The sequence below is a fragment of the Arvicanthis niloticus genome, chromosome 15, assembly GCF_011762505.2.
Source record: "Arvicanthis niloticus isolate mArvNil1 chromosome 15, mArvNil1.pat.X, whole genome shotgun sequence".
NCBI lineage: Eukaryota > Metazoa > Chordata > Mammalia > Rodentia > Muridae > Arvicanthis > Arvicanthis niloticus.
In genome coordinates this window covers 31,762,407-31,789,032 of record NC_047672.1, presented here as the reverse complement: position 1 = coordinate 31,789,032, position 26,626 = coordinate 31,762,407, and the positions used below count along the sequence as shown (strand labels likewise).

General features: G+C 43.9%; 1 protein-coding gene across 1 annotated transcript in view; it reads left to right on the top strand.

Moving 5' to 3' along the window:
* Positions 1-26,626, top strand: part of LOC143434544 (uncharacterized) — a 164,841-nt gene that overhangs the window by 102,355 nt on the left and 35,860 nt on the right. Inside the window, exons 7-12 of the mRNA XM_076913575.1 lie at positions 3,444-3,598; positions 4,500-4,571; positions 13,438-13,509; positions 14,268-14,305; positions 14,683-14,824; positions 26,212-26,276. Coding sequence (XP_076769690.1) covers positions 3,444-3,598; positions 4,500-4,515 — 171 coding nt within the window. The 3' untranslated portion in view covers positions 4,516-4,571; positions 13,438-13,509; positions 14,268-14,305; positions 14,683-14,824; positions 26,212-26,276. The remainder of the gene's footprint in view (positions 1-3,443; positions 3,599-4,499; positions 4,572-13,437; positions 13,510-14,267; positions 14,306-14,682; positions 14,825-26,211; positions 26,277-26,626) is intronic.

Genomic DNA, 26,626 nt, shown 5'->3' with positions numbered 1-26,626 from the left:
GTATCTAAAGAGGATTTAAAATATGCAGGAAGTTGTGCCTAGGATGTGTGCAAATAGCATGCCATCTGCAGAACGGGCTTGAGCATCCTTATGTCTTGTTCTCCCAGGGAGATACTGTAACTAACCCCAAGTGGGAACTAGGGACCATTGCTACAGATCTGAAGCCTTGCTTCCCAGAAGAAGCTGAAGGCGCTTCCTGGCCCAGCCTATGTTCCAAGAAACTTATCTTTTTCTGATGATGTCCCCTAGGAATGGGAAAAGGTGAATTCAGACATGCTATGCTCCATTTTACATTGTAAATCTATAGCTCTTTCCTTCAGTGACAAGCTGGCCATTCTTAAATCTTGCTCTTGTGTGCTGAAGAGTGTAGCATCTCTGTCCCAGGAGATTACAAAGGAACTTTGCTCTTTGCCCAAAATACCTCTCTCTCCCAGAGCAGCTTCCCCTCCTCTGAAAAATGCTGTCATGTCAGGCTGCACTGCCCTTGAACCAGACAGCTTTCTCGGCTTCTTTATCTGTCTAAATAAAGCTAACCTACATTTGCTGTCTAATTCATTCAGATGCTTGCTCGTGCTATTTAAAGTACCCCTCAAGGCCCCTGAGAAAAACAAGATGCTTCGTTGCCTGTAAGGAACTTTAGGTTTGCTGGTCACTTAAGGGATTCAAGAATCTCAAGAATCCATTGAGCCTGCTCTGACTGGAACTTGAAGAACAAAGGAACGCTTCAGGTTTTTGGTTCCACATAGCTTTCATTGACTTGTGCAGTGCTAGGATGAGTTAACAGAAAAAGGAGTTGAGATGTAATCGTGTGTGTGTGTGTGTGTGTGTGTGTGTGTGTGTCCATCCTTGTCTCCAAGTTTCATGAAATCTAACTTTTCTGAAGATGAATCTGTCATTTTTCATTGTGGTCTCTAATGACTGATTAGGCCATTGTGGGTTTATTTATCCCTTTGGGAACAATGACTGTGAAATTATAAAGACAGCTGTCATCTCAGTAAACTGAATTTGAGTATTTGGTTTGTTGCTACCTCTCCTTTTGGCCTTCACGGGCCATTTCGTTAGAGAACCCTGTCTCCTCCATGTCCCAGAAAAGCAAACGGTACAGAGATCATTGCAGAACAAAATTCCACTGTGAATTTATAAAGGACTGGGCTCAGAGGCCTGGGCTTTGCTGTTTGTTTCTTCAGATCCAGAATGTATGGGGTCTGTTGGCTTGCCTCGTGGAAGGGCAGTCCGGAACAGCTCGATTGTCTTAACCATTAGGGCCCTGCTGCTACCTTCAGCTCAAGCTTATTATCAGCATCCACTTATTCAGCCAGGATGCTGTGACGTCCATTGCAGAGAGTGAGTCAGAAGCCACAAGCTAACAGGTCTATTCCTTTCCTCTGTCACCTAGGAAACCAACTCATCATCCACAGGAAATGCAGGCCCCGATGGGGAATGTGCCCAGATCAGGTTAGAAAGCTGGCAATGAGGTTTTCAAAGGAGGTCAAATAATAATGTGCAGAATCTTGTTCTGAGGTGGGAAGTGGACCCAGCCTCAGAAGTGTGGGTGGGGTTGGTGGGGAGGGCTTGCCAGCAGAAACAGCAAGCAAAATTAATCAGCTAAAAGCAAATAAGATGTCTGCTTTATATGAACTTGTCCAAGGGCAAGAGATACACAGACATGATCTCATGGCCCCAGCAAACAGAACTTTTGACCCAGCAGTTGAGGGTCTTTGGAGGTGGGAATGCTTAGACCGTGTGTAAAATGACAAGAAGAAATTGGTAATGCTCCCAAACTAGGCTTTCAGTTGTTTGAAATCCCACTATATATGGCAGTTACTCCTTGAGTTTAAAAAGTATGGGTGGTATATTTCCCAGAACTACGATTCCAGGAGCCACGCCCTGATTTCTCTTGTGCTTTGTCACTGTCAGCTGGTGCTGTGTTTTTCTTGACTTTATTCCGTGGTCCATTGTCTCTAGTATATACTTCTGGCTAATCACAGTATCCAGACGTCAGTGGGTATCAGTTTAATGCAGCTGAGAAAAACTACCTGTAGTTTTTCATGTTGTTTGCCAAGCTTGTTGTCTCTAGGCAGATTTACACTCCCATTGCTTTATGGGTGAGAGCTGTTACGTCAGAGCCCATGCATTCTCCCAGAACTTCCTGTTCTACACATAAAGGATTTCTGAGCAAGAAACAAACCTCAATCATCATTTGGCCCAGCCATCTGATTTTTTTTCTTTTTCTTTTCTTTTTTTTTTTTTTTTTTTTTTTGTACAAAAGAGGTGAAGTAATTTGTCTTAAGAATGCATAGGGAAGTGGTGTCTAGATTGGTGGCAGGGGACGTCTTCCTGCGGTAGGGAGAAGAGATAGATGGAAAGCTCAGATGGATCTCCAGGCCACATAGCTACCTCTAAGACTGTTAAAATCAGTGAGCTGCGTTGATTAATGTATGGAGTCCTAGTTGAGAGAGACAGGTGATCTAGCATGGGTGGGTCAGTCTATTTCAAGAGGATGGTCCTCCACCGTGACTACTGGTTGACAGCCCCAAGTGTGCACAGGGGAATGCAGAAGAGTTCCAGTTGGGGCAATCTTAGAAGTGTTGAAGGACGGAAGACTACTTAGCCTGGAGCCCAGAGCGTTTCTTATGGGAGAGGTAGGAGGAGGCGTTGTCAAGTAGTTGAACTGCTGTCTGGAAGACAACTTAGATTTATTCCATGTACCTAAAAAGCCAGTAAGAAAGCGATGTAAGTTAGAGGGTGGTGAGGTTTAGCTCCATATGAATAATGTTCCAATGGTTCAAGCTGACAAAGTATGACTGCCTGATCAAGGGGCAAGAGTAAAATGCAGTGGGGTCACAGCAGACTAACTGATAGGGTAGTAAAGTAAGCCATTGTCCCTGCAGGAAGTCCAGGATTCACTCACTCCTCCAAAAGGATTTGGAAGATCTGCTGAACACCTTCTACATGCCGCTTGGTCTAGGCACTAAGGATATGAACACAAAAGGTAGTCACTTCCCACAGGGAGCTCTCACAGTCCAGTGGAAGTTCTTGTGGGATCCCAGATATCTAGAATGCTGAGAGACTTGCAGACAGAAGGATGGGCTAAAGGTGCCCAGTGTTTGGTATCTGTGTTAATGACGGCAGTGTTAGCTGCTGTAGTCTACCTAAAAAGTGATCTCATGACTCAAGAAGATGGGCAGGCCCTCTTATCATATAGCATCCAAGATGTGTCATACTCTTTCTAGCAGCAGTTCAAAGGCCCCAGGCTTTCTCTCTTGTGGCTCTTTCATCTTGAATGTGCGGCCTACAGAGTCATTTCTAGGCATTACCAAACTGCTGGCTAGTGAGAAAGAACAGGGCATACTGGGGATATGGGTTTGGGCTGAACCAAGAAGTGATTCTCATGTCCTCTGCTCATTTATGTGCCGCAAATCGGTCATTGTGTCCACACCCAGCCAAGAGGAAAATTAAAGCACAGCCTTGGTTTTGGGAGTCACTCAGTCGTTGAATGTGCACTCACGGCTCAGATCCCCCAGCAGCAGCAGCAGCAGCAGCAGCAGCAGCAGCAGCAGCAGCAGCAGCAGCAGCAGCAGCAGCAGCAACACACAGGGTGAGGTAAGGGGGCACAACATATTTCCCAGAAAAAGACGAAGCAGGTTTTGATGCCCCAGTGACAAATCCTTTACAGGATTTGTCAATCTGGCCAATTCTGAGATTCTCTGACTATGGTGACATAATGAACATAAGATTAAGGGGGAGGGCTGGGTTCTCCATTTTATTTATTTGTTTAGTTTTTTTATATTATCTTCAGGTAATTTTCTTGGTTGACTAATGCAAGTCTTATGCCTTTGTGGTATATACCATATTTTGGTATATGTCTACATTGTAGACCACCTAAATCAGGCTACTTAATATATATATACACATACATATACATATATATTCCCTCACATAATTATATTTTTTTCAGTGGTGGGACAAGATTTTATAATCTTATCAAGAGCAATGTCCTCCTGTCCCGTGTTTATACTGAATCATTCCATAAGAGATCTTCTTCTCAAGATATATTCAGGGACGTCCGTTTTACTTTGATTTGTGGTGGTGTGGATTGAATATAAGAAAATACCTAAGATAATTAACTTATAAAGAGAATATAGGATCTAGCATATACTAAATATATGCTAGAATATAGGATCTAGCATATACTAAAAAAAAAAATTCTACCATGGAGCATCATTCTCAAGCCTAAAGATGTATTAGCAGGTTGAAAAAACAGTGAGGTAGAAAATCAAACAGACTTCATGTATGAACAGGGAAGTTCTGTCTGTTTGTATTTGTTTGCATATAGGAAACACAGGAATGATATGCAAGAAACCATGGAGACCAGGAATAGGGCAGAGGGAGAGAGGATGGCAGCATCACTGGGAATGGAGCCTCATGTATTCATTTAAACGTCTTCTTCTTATCTATTTATAAAAACGCATAATTAAAAATTCCTCATTCTGTTGCAGAAGAGTGTTCCACTGAGTGACCTCTTTTTGTTTTCAAATGAAGAGGAGCCAGGAATAGCCCGGCTTGGGAAGGTGAGCTGCATATAACTCATCAGGCTGAGGTAGAAAACCGTGTCGAACATGGATCCTTTCTTGTTTTAACAAGTCTATACTTGGCGAATTAGAGAATGTGAGAGCGACAACCTGGCTTTATGTGAGATCATCTAAAAGTTTCTGAGTGCTTTTCTATTAAACATCTTTGTTGATTTTCATAACAGCCTTGTCTTAGCTTTCCTTTACTGTAAGAAAATACCCAAGATAATTAACTTATAAAGAGAGAAGGTTTATCTTGGCTTGTTGTTGTAGAAGTTCCACTTGGCCCCCAGCCTTTGGGCCTGTGGTGAGACAGCGCTCTGGGGTAAAAATGAGAGACACAGCAAAACTTTCCACCTCATGTCTAGGAACCAGAGAGAGGGGCAAAGGTCCCATACTCCCTTCTGAGGGCACGCCCTCAGTGATCCCAGGATGTCCCACTAGACCCTATCTGGCAAGGATTTTACCACCTTATTCTAGCACTACCTTGGGACCAATCTTTTTTTTTTTAATTTAACTTTTTATTGATTCTTTGTGAGTTTCACATCATGCACCCCAACCCCACTCAGCTCCCCGTTCCTTTGTATCCACTCTCTGCCCTTGCAACTACCCAAAAGAAAAATAAATAAATAAATAAATAAATAAAGCATAGAAAACATCTCTTTGTGGAAGGTGTAATATGTCACAGTGTGTCACATAGTATACCCCTCTGTCCACACATCTTTTCTTATAAATGTTCATTGCCATGAGTCATTGGTCTGGTTCCAGGCTCTGGCTTCTGCTACATTATCAATACTGGATCCTCACTGGGACTCCTCTCAGATGTCTTGTTGTTGCCCTGTGTCATAGAGATCCTGCAGCTTTGGATCTATGGGACTGGCCTTGGGACCAATCTTAACATTTAGATATTTGGAGGGGTCAGCCAATGTATGAACTGGGGCAATCCCTAGTAACTATTAAAACTAAAATTAATTTTTTGTTAGGTAAGATATTTGCAAGGACATGATATGAACATGTCTATAAATTTATGCTAGACATCTTAGCCAATCCCTTTTATTTCTGTGTAGTTTCATCACGAGAAGAACAGTGTGACAAAGCTTAGTGCTTCACAACAGTTCCCCATATGTTTCTCATTAAATCTTTCCATCAGCCATGCATATTAATCAGGGTTGGTATTACCTCAGATTTAGAGACGAAAGACAATGGAGACCAGTATAAACTAAGTAACAAAACCCACGAAAAACTGGGGATGTAGGACTTTTGATATAAAAAAACATTCTTACCTATCACTAGTTAAAACACAGATATTGACCAAGTGGCAATCCAACAAATTTTTAAAAACAATTTATTTTTATTTTTTATTTTTTTTTTGGTTTTTGAGACAGGATATCTCTATGTAGCCCTGGCAGTCCTGGAACTCACTTTGTTAAACAGGCTGGCCTCGAACTCAGGGATCTGCCTGCCTCTGCCTCCTGAGTATTAAAGGAATGAGCTACCACTGTCTGGCTTAGAAAAAATTTATTTTCCTCCTCAAAATGGAAATAAATGAAAGGACATCCCTGGTTAATTGGAAAAGGTACATGGACCATTTAAACAGGAGCATTGATCTGTTTCTGGGAAAGATATTAATGAGCACAATCTTAAACAGAAATTCAGAAATATATTAAAATGTTAAAAAATAATCTGTAGCTTCCTTCTGCTAATTATTCTGATAAAATGTATAGTGTATCACAAATGACATTAATATAAGTAGTCTTCTGAGTCCAGCAAAAGATGGGTCAGATGGCACAGTATTGAAAAAGGAGCTGGGAAGAGAGTTTAGTCTGTAAAGAAGGTCCTATCTAAACTTGATCCTTATGTGTTTAACGCCCATGTGGAAAAACCAGGTATGGAGGCATGAACTTGTAAACCCAGTGATGGAGAGGCAGAGACCGGAGGCATCTGGGGCCTTGCTGGCTACCAGCATAGCCTAATTGGCAAGTCCCAGAACACAGGGAGAGACCCTGTCTCATAATCAAGATGGGACAACTGAAGAATAGCACTTGAGGCTGTCCTCTGTCCTTCATCCACAAGGACACACATGTACACATGCAAACGCAGGTATACATGCACACACCTACACATGCACACAAAATTATGTTCAGGAACTATGCAAAGAAGAAAAAAATCATGAGTCAGTAGAATATGCAGAAATGTGTATGTGCTTTAAAACCAGTGAGTTCTGAAAGACTGTTAATAAGCAAAGCTGCCAAGAGTGATTTAAGTTTGGGAAGCTCAGTTGGTTCTTTCAAAGCTTTAAGCCTAAGCTGTTCTCTGTCTTGCCAATCTATTCAACTGGGTCACTTCATTCAAAGGAGAGCAGTTAATACAGACTGAAAATTGGGAAAGACAGCCGTGGGTGAGCACTGCCAATCGCCTTCTGCTTTAGTAGCTCACAGGAGAACTGGAAGGCTGTTTGCATCTGAGTGGCCTTGACCCTTCAGCAAAGGTTTCAAGTATCTTAGAACACGCCTGGCTTCTAAATGCTTGCACGGAATTCAGCCCTCACCTGAAATCACATTTGGAGTCTAAGTATTCCATGTTGTTACCCATCTCCTAATGAGGTATTCAAATGAGTTTCCCTTTTTAAGATGGTTTTTCCTCTTTTTTTTTCTTTTCAGATGACTGTTTATTGCACAGGCCCACCAGCATATACCAAATGTCTTCAGTCTCTCTTTCTCTCAGGATAAGCCCAATACTCCCTGTTAATGCCTAGCATGGCAGAGGCCCTGGGTTCGATCTCCAGTGTAGATGGATGGACCATTTCCTCTTACCCACACGTGCAGCTTTGACGACTTTTCTCACACATTGAACCTCGATCTCTTTATTTTCATCAGAATAAGCCTGCTCTTATCAGCATGCTCAACACTCTCCAGCGCTTCCATAATTATAAGACAGATGGGGTTATAATGTTATAAAACAGCCAGCACTAAATACAGGCAACATGATGGTGACAGAAAAGTAGTTAGCCAAGGCTGAAATTAACAACAGCCAACCAACACTGCTGCTGTCTGCTGAGGCCAGGGATGCTGAAATTCTATGGCTTTTTTTTTTTTTCTTTTGAAAGGTGACAGGTCGCCAAGCTGCCAAGAACTCCTGCTCATACTGCTCTGCTGAAGTACATTTGAGACATCAACCATCAAATTACATATAAATATGTAATCAACTAAAGTTATTTTTAGCTAGCTAGCTCTGTGGGTTTACATTGACGGAATGGGCTGAGGCTGCCAGTTTGATCCTTTGCCACTTATTTGACACATGAAGAAAATTCATCACCTAGTAGTCTGTCCCTACATCAGCCGGGTTACAACATGTGATCTTCTGGAGACCTGGCTATACTGTGTAGGGGGCAGTCGTACCATTTCAAGTACAATCCTCATAAGGCAATGCAAGTATCAGCCTTCCTAACAATGAGTGGCCTTGGAATCTTCCATCTCAGAACCTCAATTAGCCATTCACAAAAGAGAAAATGCCTTAGTCATATGTTTAGAACCATTTTTAATATATTTATAAGCACAGGTTGGATCGCGATGTTCTCAAATGTAAAACACTTCTTTAAAAAAAAAATTCAAAAGAGGCTCCCCCTCCCCCTGCTAATGGAGAGTACTAGAAAACTAGAGGGTGGGTCCTGATTCTGCTCACTGCCTGGGGCCTGGTGACCATCAATTCCTGCTGAGTTTGTGCCCTGAGAATTGCCAGCAAGCAGGTCAGTGTAGCTGGAGGATACTACACAGCTTTCCAAGCACAGAAGGCTATAGATTTACAACCCAACTTCTGGGGAGAAGAAGAAGGGAGAGGGAAAGGGAAAGATAGAGAGGGAGAGGGAGAGGAAGGGGGAGAGGGAAAGGGAGAGGGAGAGGGAGAGGGAGAGGGAGAGGGAGAGGGAGAGGGAGAGGGAGAGGGAGAGGGAGGGGGAGGGGAGAGGGAGGGGGAGGAGAGAGGGAGAGACAGAGGGAGAGGGAGAGGGGGAGGGGGAGGGGAGAGGGAGAGGGAGAGGGAGAGGGAGAGGGAGAGGGAGAGGGAGAGGGAGAGGGAGAGGGAGAGGGAGAGGGAGAAAGAAAGAAAAAAGAAAGAAAGAATAAAAAAGAGGGAAAAAACAGCTTCTGTCTCTCTGTTTGAGGATCTGCTCCCCCTCCAGAGCCCCAAGCAGTTCTGGGGGGAAAGAAGAGCAACCCAAAAACATCATGTCCCTGGCCTCCTAGCTCTGGTTTGCAGGGCTCCTTTGAGGTCTGCCCCCCCACTGCTTCCCTCTCCCAGGCGAGCCCTGTTCGCCCTGTTCATCTGAGTCAGCCTGTGAGTCACCTCACTCATTAGCTGAACGAACAAACGAACGCCTCTCTATCCCCTGAATCTCTTTTGTTTCCTTGCATCTAGCTGGTTTTCTGGCAGCCCCAAAATCCAGAGACAACCTTGAAGCTGGAGAGTAGCTTGCTCCCAAGATGGTCTGCTCAGGGGAGAGGCTGGCAGAGGGCAAGTAAAATTACAATGGAGATGCTGGTGTGCACACCGTGGCCTCGGAGGGCCTCAGTGACTAGCATCTATGCCTCTCTCCATTCATAGGACAGCACAAGGACTTTTGGATCTTGGTGCCTGCTTCTTCCCGTCCCTGCCGCCCTCCTCCTCCTCCTCCTCCTCCTCCTCCTCCTCCTCCTCCTCCTCCTCCTCCTCCTCCTCCTCCTCCTCCTCCTCCTCCTCCTCTTCCTCCTCCTCCTCCTCCTCCTCCTCCTCTTCTTCTTCTTCTTCTTCTTCTTCCTCACTTTTTTAGACACAGTCTCACTATGCAGCCCTGGCTGGTCCAGAACTTGCTGTATAGATCAGGCTGGACTCAAACTCACAGAGATTTGCCTGCCCCTGCCTCCCAAGTACTAAGTTGAAAGGAGAGCAAACCACACCCAGCTAACCTTTCTTTCTCTTTTCCTCTCCTCCCTCTCCCTCTCCCTCTCCCTCTCCCTCTCCCTCTCCCTCTCCCTCTCCCTCTCCCTCTCCCTCTCCCTCTCCCTCTCCCTCTCCCTCTCCCTCTCCCTCTCCCTCTCCCTCTCCCTCTCCCTCTCCCTCTCCCTCTCCCTCTCCCCCCTCTCCCCCCCTCTCCCCCCTCTCCCCCTCTCCCCCCTCTCCCCCCCTCTCCCCCCCTCTCCCCCCCTCTCCCCCTCTCCCCCCTCTCCCCCCTCTCCCCCCCTCTCCCCCCTCTCCCCCCTCTCCCCCCTCTCCCCCCTCTCCCCCCTCTCCCCCCTCTCCCCCCTCTCCCCTCCCCCTCCCCTCCTCCTCTCTCTCCCTCTTCTCTCTCCTCTCCCTCCCTCTCCCTTCCCCCTCCCCCTTCCCCTCCCCTCCCCCTCCTCCTCTCTCTCTCCCTCTTCTCTCTCCTCCCCCTCCCTCTCCCCCTCCCCTCCCCCTCCACCTCCCCTCCCCCTCTCCCTCCTCCCTCTCCTCTCCCTCCACCTCCCTTCCCTTCCCCCTCCCCCTCCCCCTCCCCCTCCCCCTCCTCCTCTCTCCCTCTTCTTGTCTCTCCTCTCCCTCCCTCTCCCTTCCACCTCCCCCCCCCCCTCTCTCTCACACACACACAAACATTTTTGGATGATACCAGGAGAAAGCTTATGGACTGTTCTAGTGATAGACAGAGCAATAACTGTTTTTAGATCATGTGTTATCTTTCCTCCAGTTCCTGCAGGTGTGTCTTTCCGTCACAGTTCTCTTGATATTACACTCTGAGATGTTTTCCCTCCTTCGGGGGTGGACAGCAAAGGATGCAAGACAGACAGGGTCATCCCAGTTGATGCCTCCTGGATCCATCCAGACGCCTAGTGAAAGGATGCTAATGAGAACTCTAAATTCACTTGTAGGAACAGCAGCGCCGTGGCACCTTTATTAATTCATTAATCTTAAAGCCCTTTGTAAAGCGGAGAACATTCAGCTTGGCTGAGTGTGACACTTTTCATTAAATCCAGCAATTTAGTTTCGAAGGGCCCCTTAGAGACTACCTGCGCGTTCCATCCTGTCGGTGGTGGCAGAGCACCTGTGTGAAGTGAGCTGGGCAGAGGCTGCCTTACACTGTACTGTAAGGTCTGTGCGTGCAGTCATTGTAAGGTCTGTGCATGCAGTCAACTCGTGGAGCTGGCTGAAATGCAGACTCCAGTTCAAGAGGCCAGATGGAAGGCAGTCTTCTGCACATTTGTAAGTTCCCTGGAGGTCCCACTAGCCCAGGGACCACACATGGAATACCAAAGACTCCAGCAGTTCTGCAGAAAACAGAGCAAGGCTTACTCTGTCCCTGAGAAACAGCCTGCAGCTTAGGGACACTGCCCTCCATGTTCTTCCTCCTCAGTTGATGACATTTGTCTACCAGGCCCAGACAGTGCTGGACTGTTCCTTCTGATGCAGCCAACTCTTTTCTATCTCCACTCCCAGTCGGAGGTGTTAACACTGAAAGATTTAGGTTTGGGATTAGTGCAGGAAAAAGGTTTCTTAGATTTTCAACCATGACTGTGAGATCTCATCTAGCTCAAATTACTGAGAAGCTTAGAACTCACACTTAGGCAGAACTTAAACAACGATAAACTATTTCTTTGATTGTTACTGGGATCTCTGCTTATTATTTGGAAGGCCAATCTTTTGCTAATTTTTCTACTGGGTTTCTTTTTTGCCTTTTAATATTTATTTATTTATTTATTTATTTATTTATTTGGTTTTTTTTTTTTTCAAGACAGGGTTTCTCTGTATAGACCTGGCTGTCCTGGAACTCACTCTGTAGACCAGGCTGGCCTCGAACTCAGAAATCTGCCTGCCTCTGCCTCCCAAGTGCTGGGATTAAAGGCGTGCGCCACCACTGCCTGGCGCCTTTTAGTTATTAACATATTTAATTATTAAATTAGGATAGCCCTTTGTTACAATAATCAGGAGAATAATTGCTTCCCCATTTTTTTTTTTTTTTTTTACTTTATTAATCTTGGAGTTTGGAAACTTAGCTTATAGGCAGGCATTGATTTTCTTTTTTAGTCAGGCCTGGTGACACACACATAGCTGCTGCGTTCAGAAAGCTGAGTCAGGAGAGTGATGTGTAACTTGAGGCCACCCTTGGCTATGCAGGAAATTCTAGGCTTGCCTGGACTACAGGGTGAGCTCCTGTCTCAAAAATGCTTTCTCTTCGTTGCTTATCTGAGCAAGCCCCTGTGGCAGTATAGTCCATCTCTATACTGGAAGTGTTGAAGATGACTGCACATCTCGGGAACTGTTAGGCATGAAGAGACAGCTCCTGAGGGGTAAATGCAAACACAGGCTGTGCTAAGTTTGCTTTCAGAGCTTATATTAATCCAGTAGCTTTACTGAGCCTCATGCAAGGCGCAGGTGACAGCTGTTGACAAATTCCAGTTTTGTTTCGTTCTGCACTTAGCTTGGTTTCGGCATATAGACAAACACACACTTATTGGGCATGTGCAGGGACTCGTTGTAGTGTCCTTGGTCCTGGTTGCTCTGAGAATCACAGGGTAGAGTTAGAAGCTGCCCACTAAGAGCTTCCTCTGTAGAGGAGCCCATGATCTGTGGCAGCCTTTGGCCTCCTTCTCTACCCCTCATTCCCCAACTCCTAAGCATCTAAGTATAAAAACCCCATAGCACCAAGGCAAGATGAGTGCGCGGCCCCTGTTCCTCCTCATTGGCTCTCATGTCTGTTGGAAAACCAGACCTGTGAAAATTCACACACACACACACACACACACACACACACACACACACACACGCACGACTTCCTTTTTCAGTGATGGAGATTGAACCTGTAGCCTCATGCCTGATAGGGAAACTATCACTGACCACATTCCCAATCCTTTTTTAAACTTTTTCCCCCTGGATATGTATATGTGCGTGAGTATGTGTCGGTATGGGTGCGTGCACATGAGACGGGCAGAGGCTGATGGGAGGTAGCTTCCTCTTTTGCTCCCCACCTACTTCACTCACTGATCCTGGAGCTCGCCCAATTTGGCCAGACTAGCTGACCAGCGAAACTCAGGGGTCCTGCTGTCTCAGCACTATCGCTGAATCTGGCTTTTTATGTGGGGGCCAGGGATCCAAACTGGTGTTAAAAGGCAAGCACTATCTATGGGGCCATCTCCTTAACCCTTTACTCTTTATCTTGAAACAATATCACTAAGTTGCTAAAGATTGCTTTCAACTGTCTCTATTAGCAGAGGCTGACTTTGAACTGGCCACCATCCTGCCTTGGCCTCCCAAGCAGCTGGGATTCCAGACTTGTCATCAGGCTTGGCTCTCCTTTATAGTTCAGTCTATAAGAGTAATTGTATTATCATTCAGACTGACCAGTCTTTGTATCAAATTCACCAAATATTTTGCACCCCATCTATGATGTTTAATGCATTTGTGTCATCTCCACTACTGCTGGGGGTGGGGTGGGGAATATAATCAACTTTAACAGTGAAAGGAAAATATCTAAAGGTTTTTTTTGTTTGTTTGTTTTGGCCTCTGATGAGTTTGGGGGTTTTGATAGAGTCAAAGTAAGAAACATCTAATGGTAAAATTGATCAGCTCTCCAGGTAGAGATGTACCCCACCCTTCCTGGTACCCCTGTTATCCTTTTTGCACACAGTTCTGCCTTATAGGTCCTGCCACTGAGTGGACATAAAACGAACAAGTCAATATTATCGAATCCCGTGCCTTTGCCAAGCACTGTGCTAAGTGCCCTCACATGCATTTTCTCATTTAATGGCTCCTCTGCTTACTTACTGCAGTGGGGAAAGTGGAGCTGAGCCTTTGGCTGCTACCCTCGCCCCGTGTCTGAGCTAGCCTTCTGCTCACACTGAAGCAAAATCCATTCTCTCTGCAGCTCAGCCTCATCTATGGCCAAGCATTGGTTTCTTGTTTCTAGAAGATGAAAGATGTGATGACTTAGGAAAAAGTGAGTAGATGGGGGCCCAAGGCAGCTACACGATGCCTCATACCACACCCTGTACCCATGTGGGTGGGCCCTGCCCCTAGTGAAAGGCCTCTCTCAACTTTTGGCTTCTCCCCTAGATCAACTATTGTATTTTGTGGGACAAGGGTCCACATTCATTCACCCACTCCCTCTGATTGATATCTGAACATGTTATTTACCACTCCCACTAACCCCAAGCCCCCTGACAAAACAAGACAAAACAATCCTGTCTCCTGGAGACACTCAACATGTCTGAGCCATCCCTGAGACAGCTGGCTGTTTTCTCCTCTGACTGTGATTCAGATCCTGGATTCCCCTAGGAAAGCGTTGCCTGGGTGAAATTATACCACCAGAAAGAAAGGAATCTTCCAGGACTGCAGGGGAAAGTCTGCCTCCTTATCTCAGCTCTTAGGAATGGCTCTCCAGCTGCTGGCATAGCCACATGGGCTCAACCCCAAGGCTAGTTGGTATAGACCTCCTGGGTGGCTTACAAAAAAGGGAGGCAACCAGGGGTAGGCAGAGGTGAGCAGAGGCAGTGACCCATACACAGAAGCATCCCCAAACATGGCCACCAGCCCATGTTGCAATGCCTTGGCATGTGACTAAGTTATAGCTGGATTAGGCTGGTGGAGTTTAGGTACCCAGCCAAAGAAGCCCCCAAGGCAGGACCTGTTCACCATCAGTGTGGGGTGGGTGACATTTCTATTCCAGAGGCTTCACCCATTCTCTCCTTTGTGCAGCAGGCATCTGAGTAACTGTGGTAGGCGCTGGGCCAGAGGTAGGTACACATCTTGCCGTCCCCAAGAGAAAAGTAAATAGGAAAATGTGGGGGAGGCATTTAAAACTTATAAACAAACAAACAAATCCCGGAAACTGTAGAATTGAGAGCATAGCCTCCCAAAATGTGCCAGAAGTTGTACAAAGGAGTGGTATGGTGGTTCCTTTTGACAACTTGACACAATGTACTACATCTGGAAGAGAGTCTTAATGAGATTCCCTAACTCAGCCTGGAGGTTGGAACGGGAATATCCCCCAAAGGCTCAGATACCTGAGCACTTAGTCCCCAGTCTGGTGCTGTTTGGGAGGTTCAGGAGATATGGTGGGGTATGTCCTGGAGTAGGCTTTGAGAGTATAATTTACTCATGTCATTTCCAGGCCATTCCTCTGCTTACTGCTTGCTGTTTGAGGTGTGAGTCCTCAGATGTTTCTGCCACCATATCTGACAGCTGCTGCCAAGATTCCTTGATGTGATGGACTCTTAATGTCTCTACAACCAGAAGCCCAAATAAACTCTTCTGTAAGTTGGATTAATCATGTTTTTTTAATCTATCTTTATTTTACGTGCATTGATGTTTCACCTAGATGTATTTCTGTTTGAGAGTGTCAGATTCCTTAGAACAGTAGCTACAGAGAGTTGTGAGATAACGTTTGGGTGCTGGGAATTGAACCTGGGTCCTCTAGAAGATCAGCCGGTGCTCTTAACCACTGGACCATCCCTCTAGATCCCAATCATGGTGTTTTAATTACAGCCCAAAAAAAGTAACTAACACAATCAAGTTAGTCAGTAGACACACCTATGACAGATCTTTCCTAAGTGCATTCTTTAGGGGGAGGCCCACTTTGGATGTGGGCAGTGCCCTTCCTTGGGTTTGGGTCTTGGACAGAATACATATAGAGAGGGAATTGAGCTCAAGCAAGCAAGCACAAGCTAAGCAAGAATGGTCCATTCTTTCTCTGCTCTTGACTGTGGATGTAATGTGTCTAGCTGCTTCAAGTTTCTGCCTGGAATCCCCCTACAATGATAGACTATAACCTGGAATTGTGAGCTAACAAAACCAAAACAAAATAAAACAAAACCCATTTTCTCCCCCATATGTTGCTTTTTGGTCAAAGTATTTTATCCCAGTAACAGAAAAGAAATGAGGACAGGCAAGAATAGGACATACCACAGAGCCAGGAGCAGGATGTAGTGCCAAGTTGTAGAGGCCATGGAGGAGGCAGAGCAGCCACCGTCAGAATGTGCAGGGAGGACGAAAGAGGATGTGTCTGGGAGGTGAGCTGGCTCAGTCAATAATGGCTTGCTGTCTTTTTCAGGGTCTGAAGTCTACCTTAGGGCAGTGGGAACCACTAACTGTCTTAGTATAAAGGAAGGACATTAGATGATTTTTAAATGTGTGTGTGTGTGTGTGTGTGTGTGTGTGTGTGTGTGTGTCCCCATACTCAGGGACTAAGCCTCACACATGTACCACACAATTTCAGTCCCAGTCTCATATCATGTTTTCAACCAAACTTTATACAAATGGTTATTGGGAAAATTATGAATTACTTCTTTTATTTCTCATTAATAATACTTTGGGGTTTTTTATTTAATAAATTTTAAAAAGAGACAAGTACTTCAAAAAAGAAATCAGCTTCATCCTGACTCTGACTTTCCCAGCAGAAAATAATCAAAATTCTAGAGGAAGTCACAAGTTAATGTTAGGACTCTGTTCATAGTCAATTCAGTTTCTATAACACCCAACATACAGTGTCCAGCTCAAGTTCAAAATATCTCAGCACTCATGGAGTACTCAAGTTGTGTTTCTTCTGCACAGCATTATATGGGAATTAATATACACAAGGGAAACAAATCTGATAGATGTAATCAAGTTCTGACATTTTGATTCTGATACCTTCTTTTTAACTTATTTTAACTGGCATATAATAATTGCTTGAATTTATAATGTAGAGTGTGATGATTCAATCCATGCATTCAATGTGCATATATCAAGTTAGCAGGATTGGCCTTTCCATTTTATTGGACTGTCATGTCTTCATGTCTGGAGCCTAGGCCTCTCTTCGAGCTCTTTGTAAGTGTGGAGTAAGTTGTGCAACCTGTATTCCCCCCTGTTCTGTTATCGTTGCTTCCCAACTGATGTCTGTTGTTCAGTGGCCCTCTGTCCCACACCTCCACCCTCCAAAGCCTCTTTTTATGACATGCTATTCAGTTATGTTTCCAGAAAGTGATTGTACGATGGAGAGCGGAGGCACAGTAGCACTAGGGCCAGTGTGGAGGAATTGCAGGACCTCGAAAAGGAAATGATGTGGTCCAAGCTCGCCAGGGGCAGCAGGGATGCAGAGAGGAGGGTCTGAGAGGCACAAAGCTGGTGTTCCCGGGGGCGGGGTGGGGGGGGCAGAGTCTGATAACTCCAGGCTTTGGTGGGTGGGGTTGAGAGGTGATGGCAAGGAAGGAAGACCTGTTGGGAGGAGCCTAGGGCAGAAACCCTTCCATTCCCCTAAGGACCACCTGGATGTCACTGGGGCTGGGGACTTTTCTGTGCAATGCAAAGGGGGTTTCATGATGAGGTCAGACCCTGGCAGCTAGAGAGGATGGGCCTCTTAACACCTGCCAGATTGTTAAGACCAAATCTGTGTGGAACCCAGGCTGCAAATGAGAGGTCTTCAGTACCTGCAGCCAAGCAGGGCCTGACAAGCTGTTTCCATGGAGACACAGAGCTGTGTGCAGGCGTAGGCGGGTTGATCCATTCCAGAGCCTTGGGTCACAGGGCTGTATCGAGCTAACAGGAAAAAGGTGTTATCGATCAGGAAAGGATGTCCAAAGTATTGGCAGCTAATTGAGGTTCTGTTGTCATAATTCTGGATTAAGTTTAACAAATCAGGATCCTGCTAGCTCCCACTTAGCAAGAGCACAAGGAAACCGACACCAATTTAGGCTAACTCTAAATCTGCAGACACTCAGCCCGAGCCATTCTGTACCCTTGAGCTCTTAAGTAGCTACATATCTCTTCCAACTGTCGGGAGACACAGACAGCAACTGGGGGAGCTAATCTCCTTTTCATTTGTCATAGGAATGGCAAAAAAAAAAAAAAAAAAATATTCAGGAAACCTAAGCCTGGCTCTTGAAAAAATTCAGATGCTGGCAGAGCCCCAAAATGGATATTGGGAAGCATTTTGAAACCTACTGTTCACAGAGAGCACAGAGAGAAGCTTCCAGCACTTAGGAGATGGAGGTCAGGTGATTAGTGATTCATAGTTTGCTGCAGCCATGTGACATTCTATCTCAAAGCAAACACTAGCAAAAAGGAAGCCAGTAGCAATGACACCAACATTTGTGGTGTGTGTGTGTGTATGTGTGTGTGTGTGTGTGTGTTAAAATAGACATAGCATGAAGTTTACCTTTGGATATTTTGATGGTTTTGGTTTTTGGCTTGTTTGTTTGTTTACAGATAGGATTTCTTTGTGTAACATCCCCAATTGTCCAGCAAATCACTCTGTAAATCAGGCTGGCTTCAAAATAAGAGATCTGCCTTCCTTTGCTTCCCCAGTACAGGGATTTAAGGTGTATGTCACCACTGGACATTTTTAAGTGTACAATTTGATGGCATAGAGTAAACACATGATCTTGGACTGGGGATGTAGGTCATTGGTACCCATTGCTCAGAACACACCAGCAGTGGGGTCCAAGCAGCACAGTTTTTTTTAAATGTATGCTTACAATTTTGTGCATCCTTCATTACTATCAACTTTCAACATTTTATTTTGGTCAAGTAACAGCTCCCCATTAGATTATACATCAGTTCATTTTGTGTTATTATAACAAAATACCAGAGGCAGGATACTCTGTATTATTTAGCTCAGGAGTCTAGTCATTCACGAGCATGATACTGGCATCTGCTTGGCCTCTTGGACCTCATTGTAGATGGCTTCGCAATGGTGAATGTGTATGTAGAGGAGGTCACATGGCAAGGTGGAATTCAGTAAAGCACCATCCATCTGCTTTACATGGAAAAAGTTCCCACGTTTGGTTGGTTGTCACTAGGCCCTACCACCTCACTAACAGCGCACTGGGGACCAAGTACATGAATAAACTTATGGGGGAACAGAGTATATAGCATGCGCTAAAGATATAGAACAGTGTGGTCATGCTGCAGAGTTTTCTGCTGGCAGAATGATGGTTAATGCAATGGGCAGTCTGAATTGTCAGCTTGGTGGGATTTAGAATCAGCATGGGTTGTCAGTGAGAGGTTATCTACATCAGCTTGGCTGGGAGGGGAAGATTCACCCTCAAGGCACGTGATACCACCCCATGGGCTGGGGTCATCTGAGACTGAACACAGGTATCTGTCTGTTCTGCATTCTGACTGTGGATGCAGTGTGACCACCCACTTGAAGTACCTGCTGCTGTATCTTCCTGTCCTTGTGGACTGTGTCCTTTAGAACTGTAAGCCCTCCCTTCATTTAGTTGCCCTTGTCAATGTTTTGTCACAGTAATGAGACAACTAATACAGTTAGGTCACTGCTGGTGAGAAAACCGGGTTAAGCTTGTTTGGGTCAGTTGCTATGATTTCGGACATGCCATGACAGGTGTTGGCATAAAGGTTCAAGTGGGTGAACTTGATAAACCTGATCTCTGGAAGGAGATTGATTTTGATTTTAACTTCTTAAACTGATGGAACTGACTCCTTTTGGTCTGCAAGGTATTTGAATGTCTGTGAGCAATGCTAAGAAGTCAGTATAAAATATGTCAGGACCATGGGGTCTTTACAGAGATCTTGTTAAAGGAAAACATAGTTTTAAAATTAGTGGGACATAATCATGGGAGGAACTATCTAGGAACCAGCTCCAGTTTAAGCGACACAATAATGTTAGTGCTTGAGGGAGATGACACATTATTTTTATATTTTAAATTTATTCAAGAATTTCATACATGTATGCAATGTGTTTTGAACATATCCATCCCAGGGCCTCCCTCCAGATCTCCTCAGGGCTCCCAACAGTTTCTCCTGATGACTAAACATCCTCCCCTTGTTTTTTAATAACCCACTGAGTCGAGGTTCTGTTGCTCTTATGCGTCTACATATGAAGACCAGAACAGAGCAGATTGTGTACCTTATCACCATAGAAAAATCAACAGTTGCATCAAGTAATGTTTACCAGTTCGATTTGGCTATTTTGTAATGTGTGTATGTTACAAAGATTATATTCCACATAATAAATATTTGTAATTATTCATTTGGTACTAAATGTATTTTACCTTCAAATTTTTGATAACCTCATAAATGACGTCTGAATCTACATCATTTCTATGCCTTTCTCTCTCACCTCCAATGCCTCCCATGCCTTCCATTCTCTTTCAAATTCATGACCTATTCTTCTTTATTATGCATATGTATATGTAACTATATATTATGTATGCACAACATACTGATACACATTCATAAGACATAATGAGTACATATAGTGTTGCTCATATATACATGTGCTTAAGACTAACTATTTGAGATGGATAGCCTATCAGATCATGAGACATTATTTAATTGTAGAGCAGTAGATACTACTAGACAATCAAAAATTTCTAATTTTCACAAATTAAAAACTCATGGATCTGGGGCTTTGCTTATTTATCCAACAACAAGGTCAATATGCTTAGAATATTGTCTTATTTACTGTTCCTGTACCCTGACAAAAGCAACTTAAGGGACAAGGGGCTTATTTTGACTCACTGTTCAAGTAATACAGCCCATCATGGTGGGGAAGTCAAGACAGCAGGAGCTTGATGCGGGTGGTTCTGTCATATTAAGAATCAGAAGCAGACATGATGAATGCTTGTACTTATTCAGTTCCATTTCCTCATTTCATTCATTCCAAAACCCAGCCTAGGGGATAGCACTACCCACAGTGGTCATGTCTTCTCACTTCAATTGATATAATCAACAGTGTCTCCCACAGGCATGCCCAGAAGCCCATCTTCCAGGTGATTCTCTATGTCTACAAGCTGACAATACTAACCATAGCAACCATCTATGCCAAGGCTCAGTCTGTAGCTCATAGCTTCTAAATAGCAGAAGCTACTTTAATCCCTAAAATTCAAGTAGACACCCCAAGGATGCATGGTGCTAATAACAAAGGAGAAGGAGGGAGAAGGAACAGGGTTGCTTTGATGAAAACTGCTCTACTGTAAAAATCTAATCTAACTCTCACACCATATTTTGGGAAACTCAGTGAGAAATACTTTAATAAACGATTCCTGAAAACTCAAGTTGGAGAAAGCTGACTGCCTCATGTACCATCACACCAAAAACTAGGAAGAAAATTAGGAATTCGTAGGTCTTCGGGTTTGTTTTGGTCAGTATCTGGTATTCTGTGCAGTCTTTGGTCTGGAATGTCAAGCAGTACTTTCTCTCCAAATCCATTTATCAGAGCCTGAACCCTGGAGGGAAGCTCAGGAAGACATTATTAGCAGTCAAGACAATGTTTATAGCTATTAAGATCCTATTAGAAGGCAATTTCCAGAGTGATGCTGTGAGGATCTGTACAGTCCCCTGTCAACAAAACATTCATATTGTAAAAACAATCATTCAGAGTCTCGAAAGTTTCCTAAGGGTGTATGGAAATAATCATTTATTTAAGAAAATCTACTAAAGTTCAGCAAAAGCGGGAATTTATGGCATATGAACCCTCCCTTCCAGGCCCCCTATCCAACCTAGGTTGTTGTGATAGGAACTCTAACCTGCCCAGGAAGCCAGAGCTCTTGACAATCAAGGTCTACAGTCTCATTCTTGCTACATCCTTGCTGTGGGTGCTAAAGTCCACCCTAGTCTCCAAAAAGTGCAGCCAAAAAGTGGAGGACTTCATTCCCGCCCAAGCCTCCACTGAGATAAGTAGTCTCAGAAAACTGGGGACCAATTGCATCCTCACTTCGTTGCATGTGATTGGGTCTCCACAAAGAAGAATGAAAACCAAAACCAGAGGTTGCTGTTCCAACCCAGTGCTCTCTTAGTATATAGCAGGGCCATCAGTCCAAGACAAGAGGGAAATGGACTGCGAGTGCCCAGGGCCCAGAGGAGAGTCCTAGAGACTTTATGTAAGGAGAGAGGCAGGCTATAAGAACAGAGAGATGATGAACGGAAGCCATGTTCAGAAGAGGTCATGGTGAAGTTCACACTGAAGTCAGTTCTTATGAACAATGAAGACTTAGGTGATGAGCAACAAGGAGGGAAGCTGGCGGCTCCACAAGCTTTAGGTTGGTTGGTTTACTAGTGAAAAGTAGGGAAAGGAAGAGCCAGGAAGAGCCTTCTGGGCTCAGGACAAATCCCTAAGACTGACCTCAAAAATGACTGCAAAAATGCTTCCGTGTAAGTGGATCAAAGTGTGGAGCAATTTATGCTCCAGAGCATTGTGGGAAAGAATAGTGCAATCAGATGGCAAGATGTGGAGCCTGACAGCTGGGGATCATATCATAGAGGCAGAAACCTGAAAGGAAAGGAACACAGACGGAAGGAGGGATGGACAGACAAACACAGCCAGGTTTCCTGAAAGCACCACTATCCTGGAGTGACTGCATGTGACTGAATATATACCTTCTGAGAGTAACACCAGATGCTTTGCTCCATTGGAACAATGCTTCTCCTCACCAAAAGAAATCAGGCATTTCACCAAAGAAATGAGTGATAGTGGGCTTTACATCAAAAGAGTCAGTAATCAGCCTTGGTACAAAATACTATTGAAAACAGCCAGTTTCTAACAACAAAACCAGAGTGGATAATGTATGTCTCATATATGGGGAGGTAACAGGAGTCAGTGGCAACTGCTTAGAAGGTGGTGCAGATGTTGGACTTAAATGAAGATTTCAAGGCAGATGTTGTATGTTCAAAGAACAAAGAAAACTGTGCTTACAGAAGAAAGGAAGAGCATGAAGACAATGAATGTCTCAATACATAGGAATTGTTGGTGTAACTGTAGAGACAGAAATTACTTAAAAAATAGGAACTGTAGAATGGAAAAGTACAGTAACTGAAAAGAGAAGTGCCCTAGACGGGCTTGGCAGCAGATTTGCACCAGAACAATCAGCAGAGTTTTTTCGTTTGTTTGTTTGAAACTGGCTCTCACTGTGTAGTCCTGGGTGAAACTCACTATGTAGACCAGGATGTCCTTGAACTCACAGAGATCTGTGTCTGTTTCCAGAGTGCTGGGGTTAAAGGGATGTGTGCCACAGTACCCAGCAATTCAGCAGATTTGAATATAGAGATTCCTTGAACTGGAGATCAGAGGGAAAGATTGAAAAAAATAGGAAGAAGAGCCTCGGACAGATGTGGAATTACCTAAGAAACACAATGCCTAAATGAAATAGGCGATCATGTTCTGGGTAAATAGAATCACAAGATGTTTGGAGGGGGAGGAAAATAGGAATTACTGTCTATGGGCAGAGTTACCGTCTGGAAATGGTGGTGGTTGCACAGTGTTGTCAGTGTGCTTCGAGCCATTAAATTATATGGTTAAATGGGAAACTTTCTGTACAATTAACTACATTTAAAAATACAACAAGTTTAAAAAATCATGGTATATCACAGTAAGTATATCAACATATGCATATTGGGGCAAGGATTTGGTTAGGGAATGGGCAAAAACACCTGAAATTTTATGAAATGCATCCATCTGGTCATCTGAGAACAACTTTTACACCTAGGTACACCAAACTTTAATATTAAATATTAAATGCAAAACAAAGCACACAGGCTGAGAATGTGGCACCATGAAAGAATGCTTGCCTAGCTGGCATGAAGCCCTGGGTTCAATTCTCAGCACCACAAATAAACAACAACAACAACAAGAAAGACCACAAGCAAAAACATCACCCACATAAGAGAAACAACTGACTTCTCCATATGAACAGTGGATGCCAGGAGGCAGTGGGTCATTGATTCTCAATGCCCAAAGAGACAAATAAGCACTGATGTGGAATCGTCTATCAGTAGACTATCATTCAGAACTGAAGCAGAGGAGAAACATTTCAGGCAGAGCTTTGAAGACAGAGGTAGAGGAAAACACAAGGTCAAACCGTCTGATTGGATGCCTTGGAGAGTAAGAATGCTGTGGGAAGAGCTGGCAAGAATCCTTGCCAGAGATACATGGCAGGGGTGTTTGCCCAACCTTTTGACACTGTGACATGACATTGTCATCTATAAATGTGTTGGGCTGCTTTCATAACTAGCCAGGGAACACATGAGGACATGCTTACGTTAAAGGAATCTGCACTTTTCAAGATTTCAAGTAGGATTTTAACCCAGAAAGAAGTTGTGTAATTGTTAAAACAAGTTGTGCTTTATATCAAAGTTATAGCTGTTTGTGTGGGTGAAGGGTTTTGGAGATTTTATCAGTGTGGGACAGGGGAAAGCCATCAGTTACAATCCCCAGAGACTTACTCTAACAGCAATATGTGCGGTGAGTTTTTCCTTCCCTTTCTTCCCTTCTGTTCCGAGATCACTGCTAGCCAGGGTTTGGTACACTTGTATCCATGAAAAGGCCTGAGGTTGGAGGTGAAGTGTGTGACCGCTTGGAAGAGATGTGACAGTGACTTGTGTGTGGCACAGTGATTCTTTAAAGGAAACTCATCTGCAGGGTGCCTTGGATGAAACAGTCTGTTCCCTCTCTGTTAGTTCCCAGAAGTGCAACAGTCTGATCTTTCAGTATAATTAACTTGCTCAACCCTTGAAGGAAGTTGTGGATAGGTAAGGAGCTGGTTTCAGCTAAGGGCAGCAGCTCTGCTTACGGATTCAACACAGAGGCTGATGCTGGGCTGAAATTGTCCCTCTACCCTTTAACTTCCCTCTCTCATTTTTAAATGAATGCAAATCTTGGGTGGACCTACATTGTGTATCTCTCATTGGTGCATCTGGAGAGGGCTCTGTCCTGCCCTGCTGCTCCTCTGGCCCCTGCAGTCAGACAGGGAGACAGAAGCATTCCATGAACACACTGGATCTATCATGTAGACCAAATGATTGCAAAACCTTTGCAATACAGTCTTCACTTTCCTCTTTTCTGAAACAAGATAAGCTTATGTGTGTCCTTTAAATGGCATTTATAGGTAGTCTGAATATTTCAAAATTCAGTTCTGAAAGGTGAGGTGAACACCCAATCCCACTATCATGCCTAACAAAGAGGCACATAATATTTAACATCATTAACTATCTATCTACATTTTGAATCTCCTTATCCGACCACTAAAATATTCTTTTTTAAGTTGTAATAAATTGTACATAATCTAAAGCTCCCTGTTTTGCCCATACAGCTTAATGGCATAAAGCACATTGAAAACACTGCATAATATCACCTCTATTTCCAAATGGTAACTCTACCCACAAAGAGTAATTCCCATTTTTTCTCTCCCCCTCTGTACATCTTGGGATTCTATTTAACTCAAACAAGATCACATACTTCATCCAGGCATTCAGTGACTTAAGACTCTTTCTCCTGGCGTTGTCTCCTTGCTCCATGTCTGCATGCATTGCATTCTCATGACATCAAGTTCTTGTTGAGTCCCATCTGATTGTTGCATGGAATGTCCCGCGATCTCTATTATGAGATTGCTTCTTTACGCCACCACTAGACCTGTTCTTCTCTGTGTTTCTTGTAAGCTGGAAGTTAGAGCTAAAGGCTCAGTAAAAGTCAGGTACACACTTGGCGAAAGTTCTCTGGGTAATTCTGTGTGATTCCTACACTACCATTTTAGGTCAAACATAATTTCTAGCTGTCCCACAATTGATGAGGCTAATATTGAGTCTCTGGGTTAAGGAGATAATAACCTATTAGGTAAGTTTTGAAAGATGAGACTTGATGATAGCACTATTTAAAAAGAATGACCCTTGTGTCAAATACTCCTGTCAAGGAGCTGTGGGAGCTGTCTGGCCCCTAGGATATAGTCTTTACCTTATAGAGAATAGATGAATAAGCTGGATGTGGTGATGTACACCTGAAATCCCAGCACCTGAGATGTGGAAGTGGGTGGATCAGGAGTTCGGGAAAACAGCCTAGCTATGAGAAAATATATATGACAAACAAACAAACAAACACAGAAGGCAGAGGGAGAGGAGAAAGAAGGACACACACACATATGTATACACACACATATGTATGCACACACATATATGTATACAGAGAGAAAGAGAGAGAGAGAAAGAGAGAGAGAGAGAGAGAGAGAGACTCACCTATTTCTGAACTAGATGCCACACTGAAGCTCCAGTTTGTCCCAGTGGGAGCTGACTAATCAGCGCATAATATGAACTATGAGGTCTGGAAGAGACTACGTGTACTTTGGGCCTCAGAAGTTTCTCCCAACCTGGTCATAATTCAGAATTTAACCATAGACAAAAAAAAAATTATTTTACTTTTTGCAAACCCTTAACTAATGACACAACACTTTGGGAATTCAGATATTAGAGAACTGTTTTTGCAATGTTCTAAAATAAGTGTGGCCCCTCTGTCTTGGCAAATTACGTTGTGTTCTGGAATTGAGAAATTAAGGAAGCACTTTCATTTGGATAGCAAGTAAATAGACCTTTAGTTGTTTCCTATGCAGCGCCGATTTTAGAGCAAGGGGGAAATCTCGTCCTCCTGTGTGTAGCTCTTGACTGTGAGCCACTGGGAGAGCCATCTCAGTGAACATTTGCAGAATTAAGTTAAAGAACTTCATTGTTGTTTTAAAACTGAAAATTCTGAACCTCTCTGGAGGGGGAAAAAGTTATTTTTAATCTCCAAATAAATACTTTGTTTTATAGCAGTTAAATCCTTACATCAGGCAGCCTCTGCCCAAGGTTGCCCTGGATTTCTGGGTCCCTGGAGGGCTTTTTGGTTACTATTGTCTATCTGTTTTTATGTTCATTTTGCTTTTGTTATGTTTTGTTTCAGGCTGGGCGGCTGTTGTTGAGTTTTCTGCATAGAGGAACAGAATTTGACCCTAAGATACGGGCTAGGTTTGTATTTTATTTTATTTTATTTTATTTTATTTTTTTATTTTCCAACTAGTTAAGCCATCTACCTTCTTTCCCATTCCTTGGGCAACTTTTAAAGAATCTAGATTCAACAAATTACCAACAAGATAGGAAAGGTGTTTTTTTTTTTTTTTTTTTTTTTTTTTTTTAAATCTCTTTGAGGGTCAAATTCCTTGACAATATCGCTCCAGTGGGACCCGCCTGTCCACACATCTCATGTCTATTTAGGACTGCTGATCGTTGGGTGATACTCTACGGGTTCACTAGCAAGGCCCGATAGTATGAAGCTTGCTTTCTCCCTTTTCTCAATCCTTTTCTTTTTCGTCCTCCCC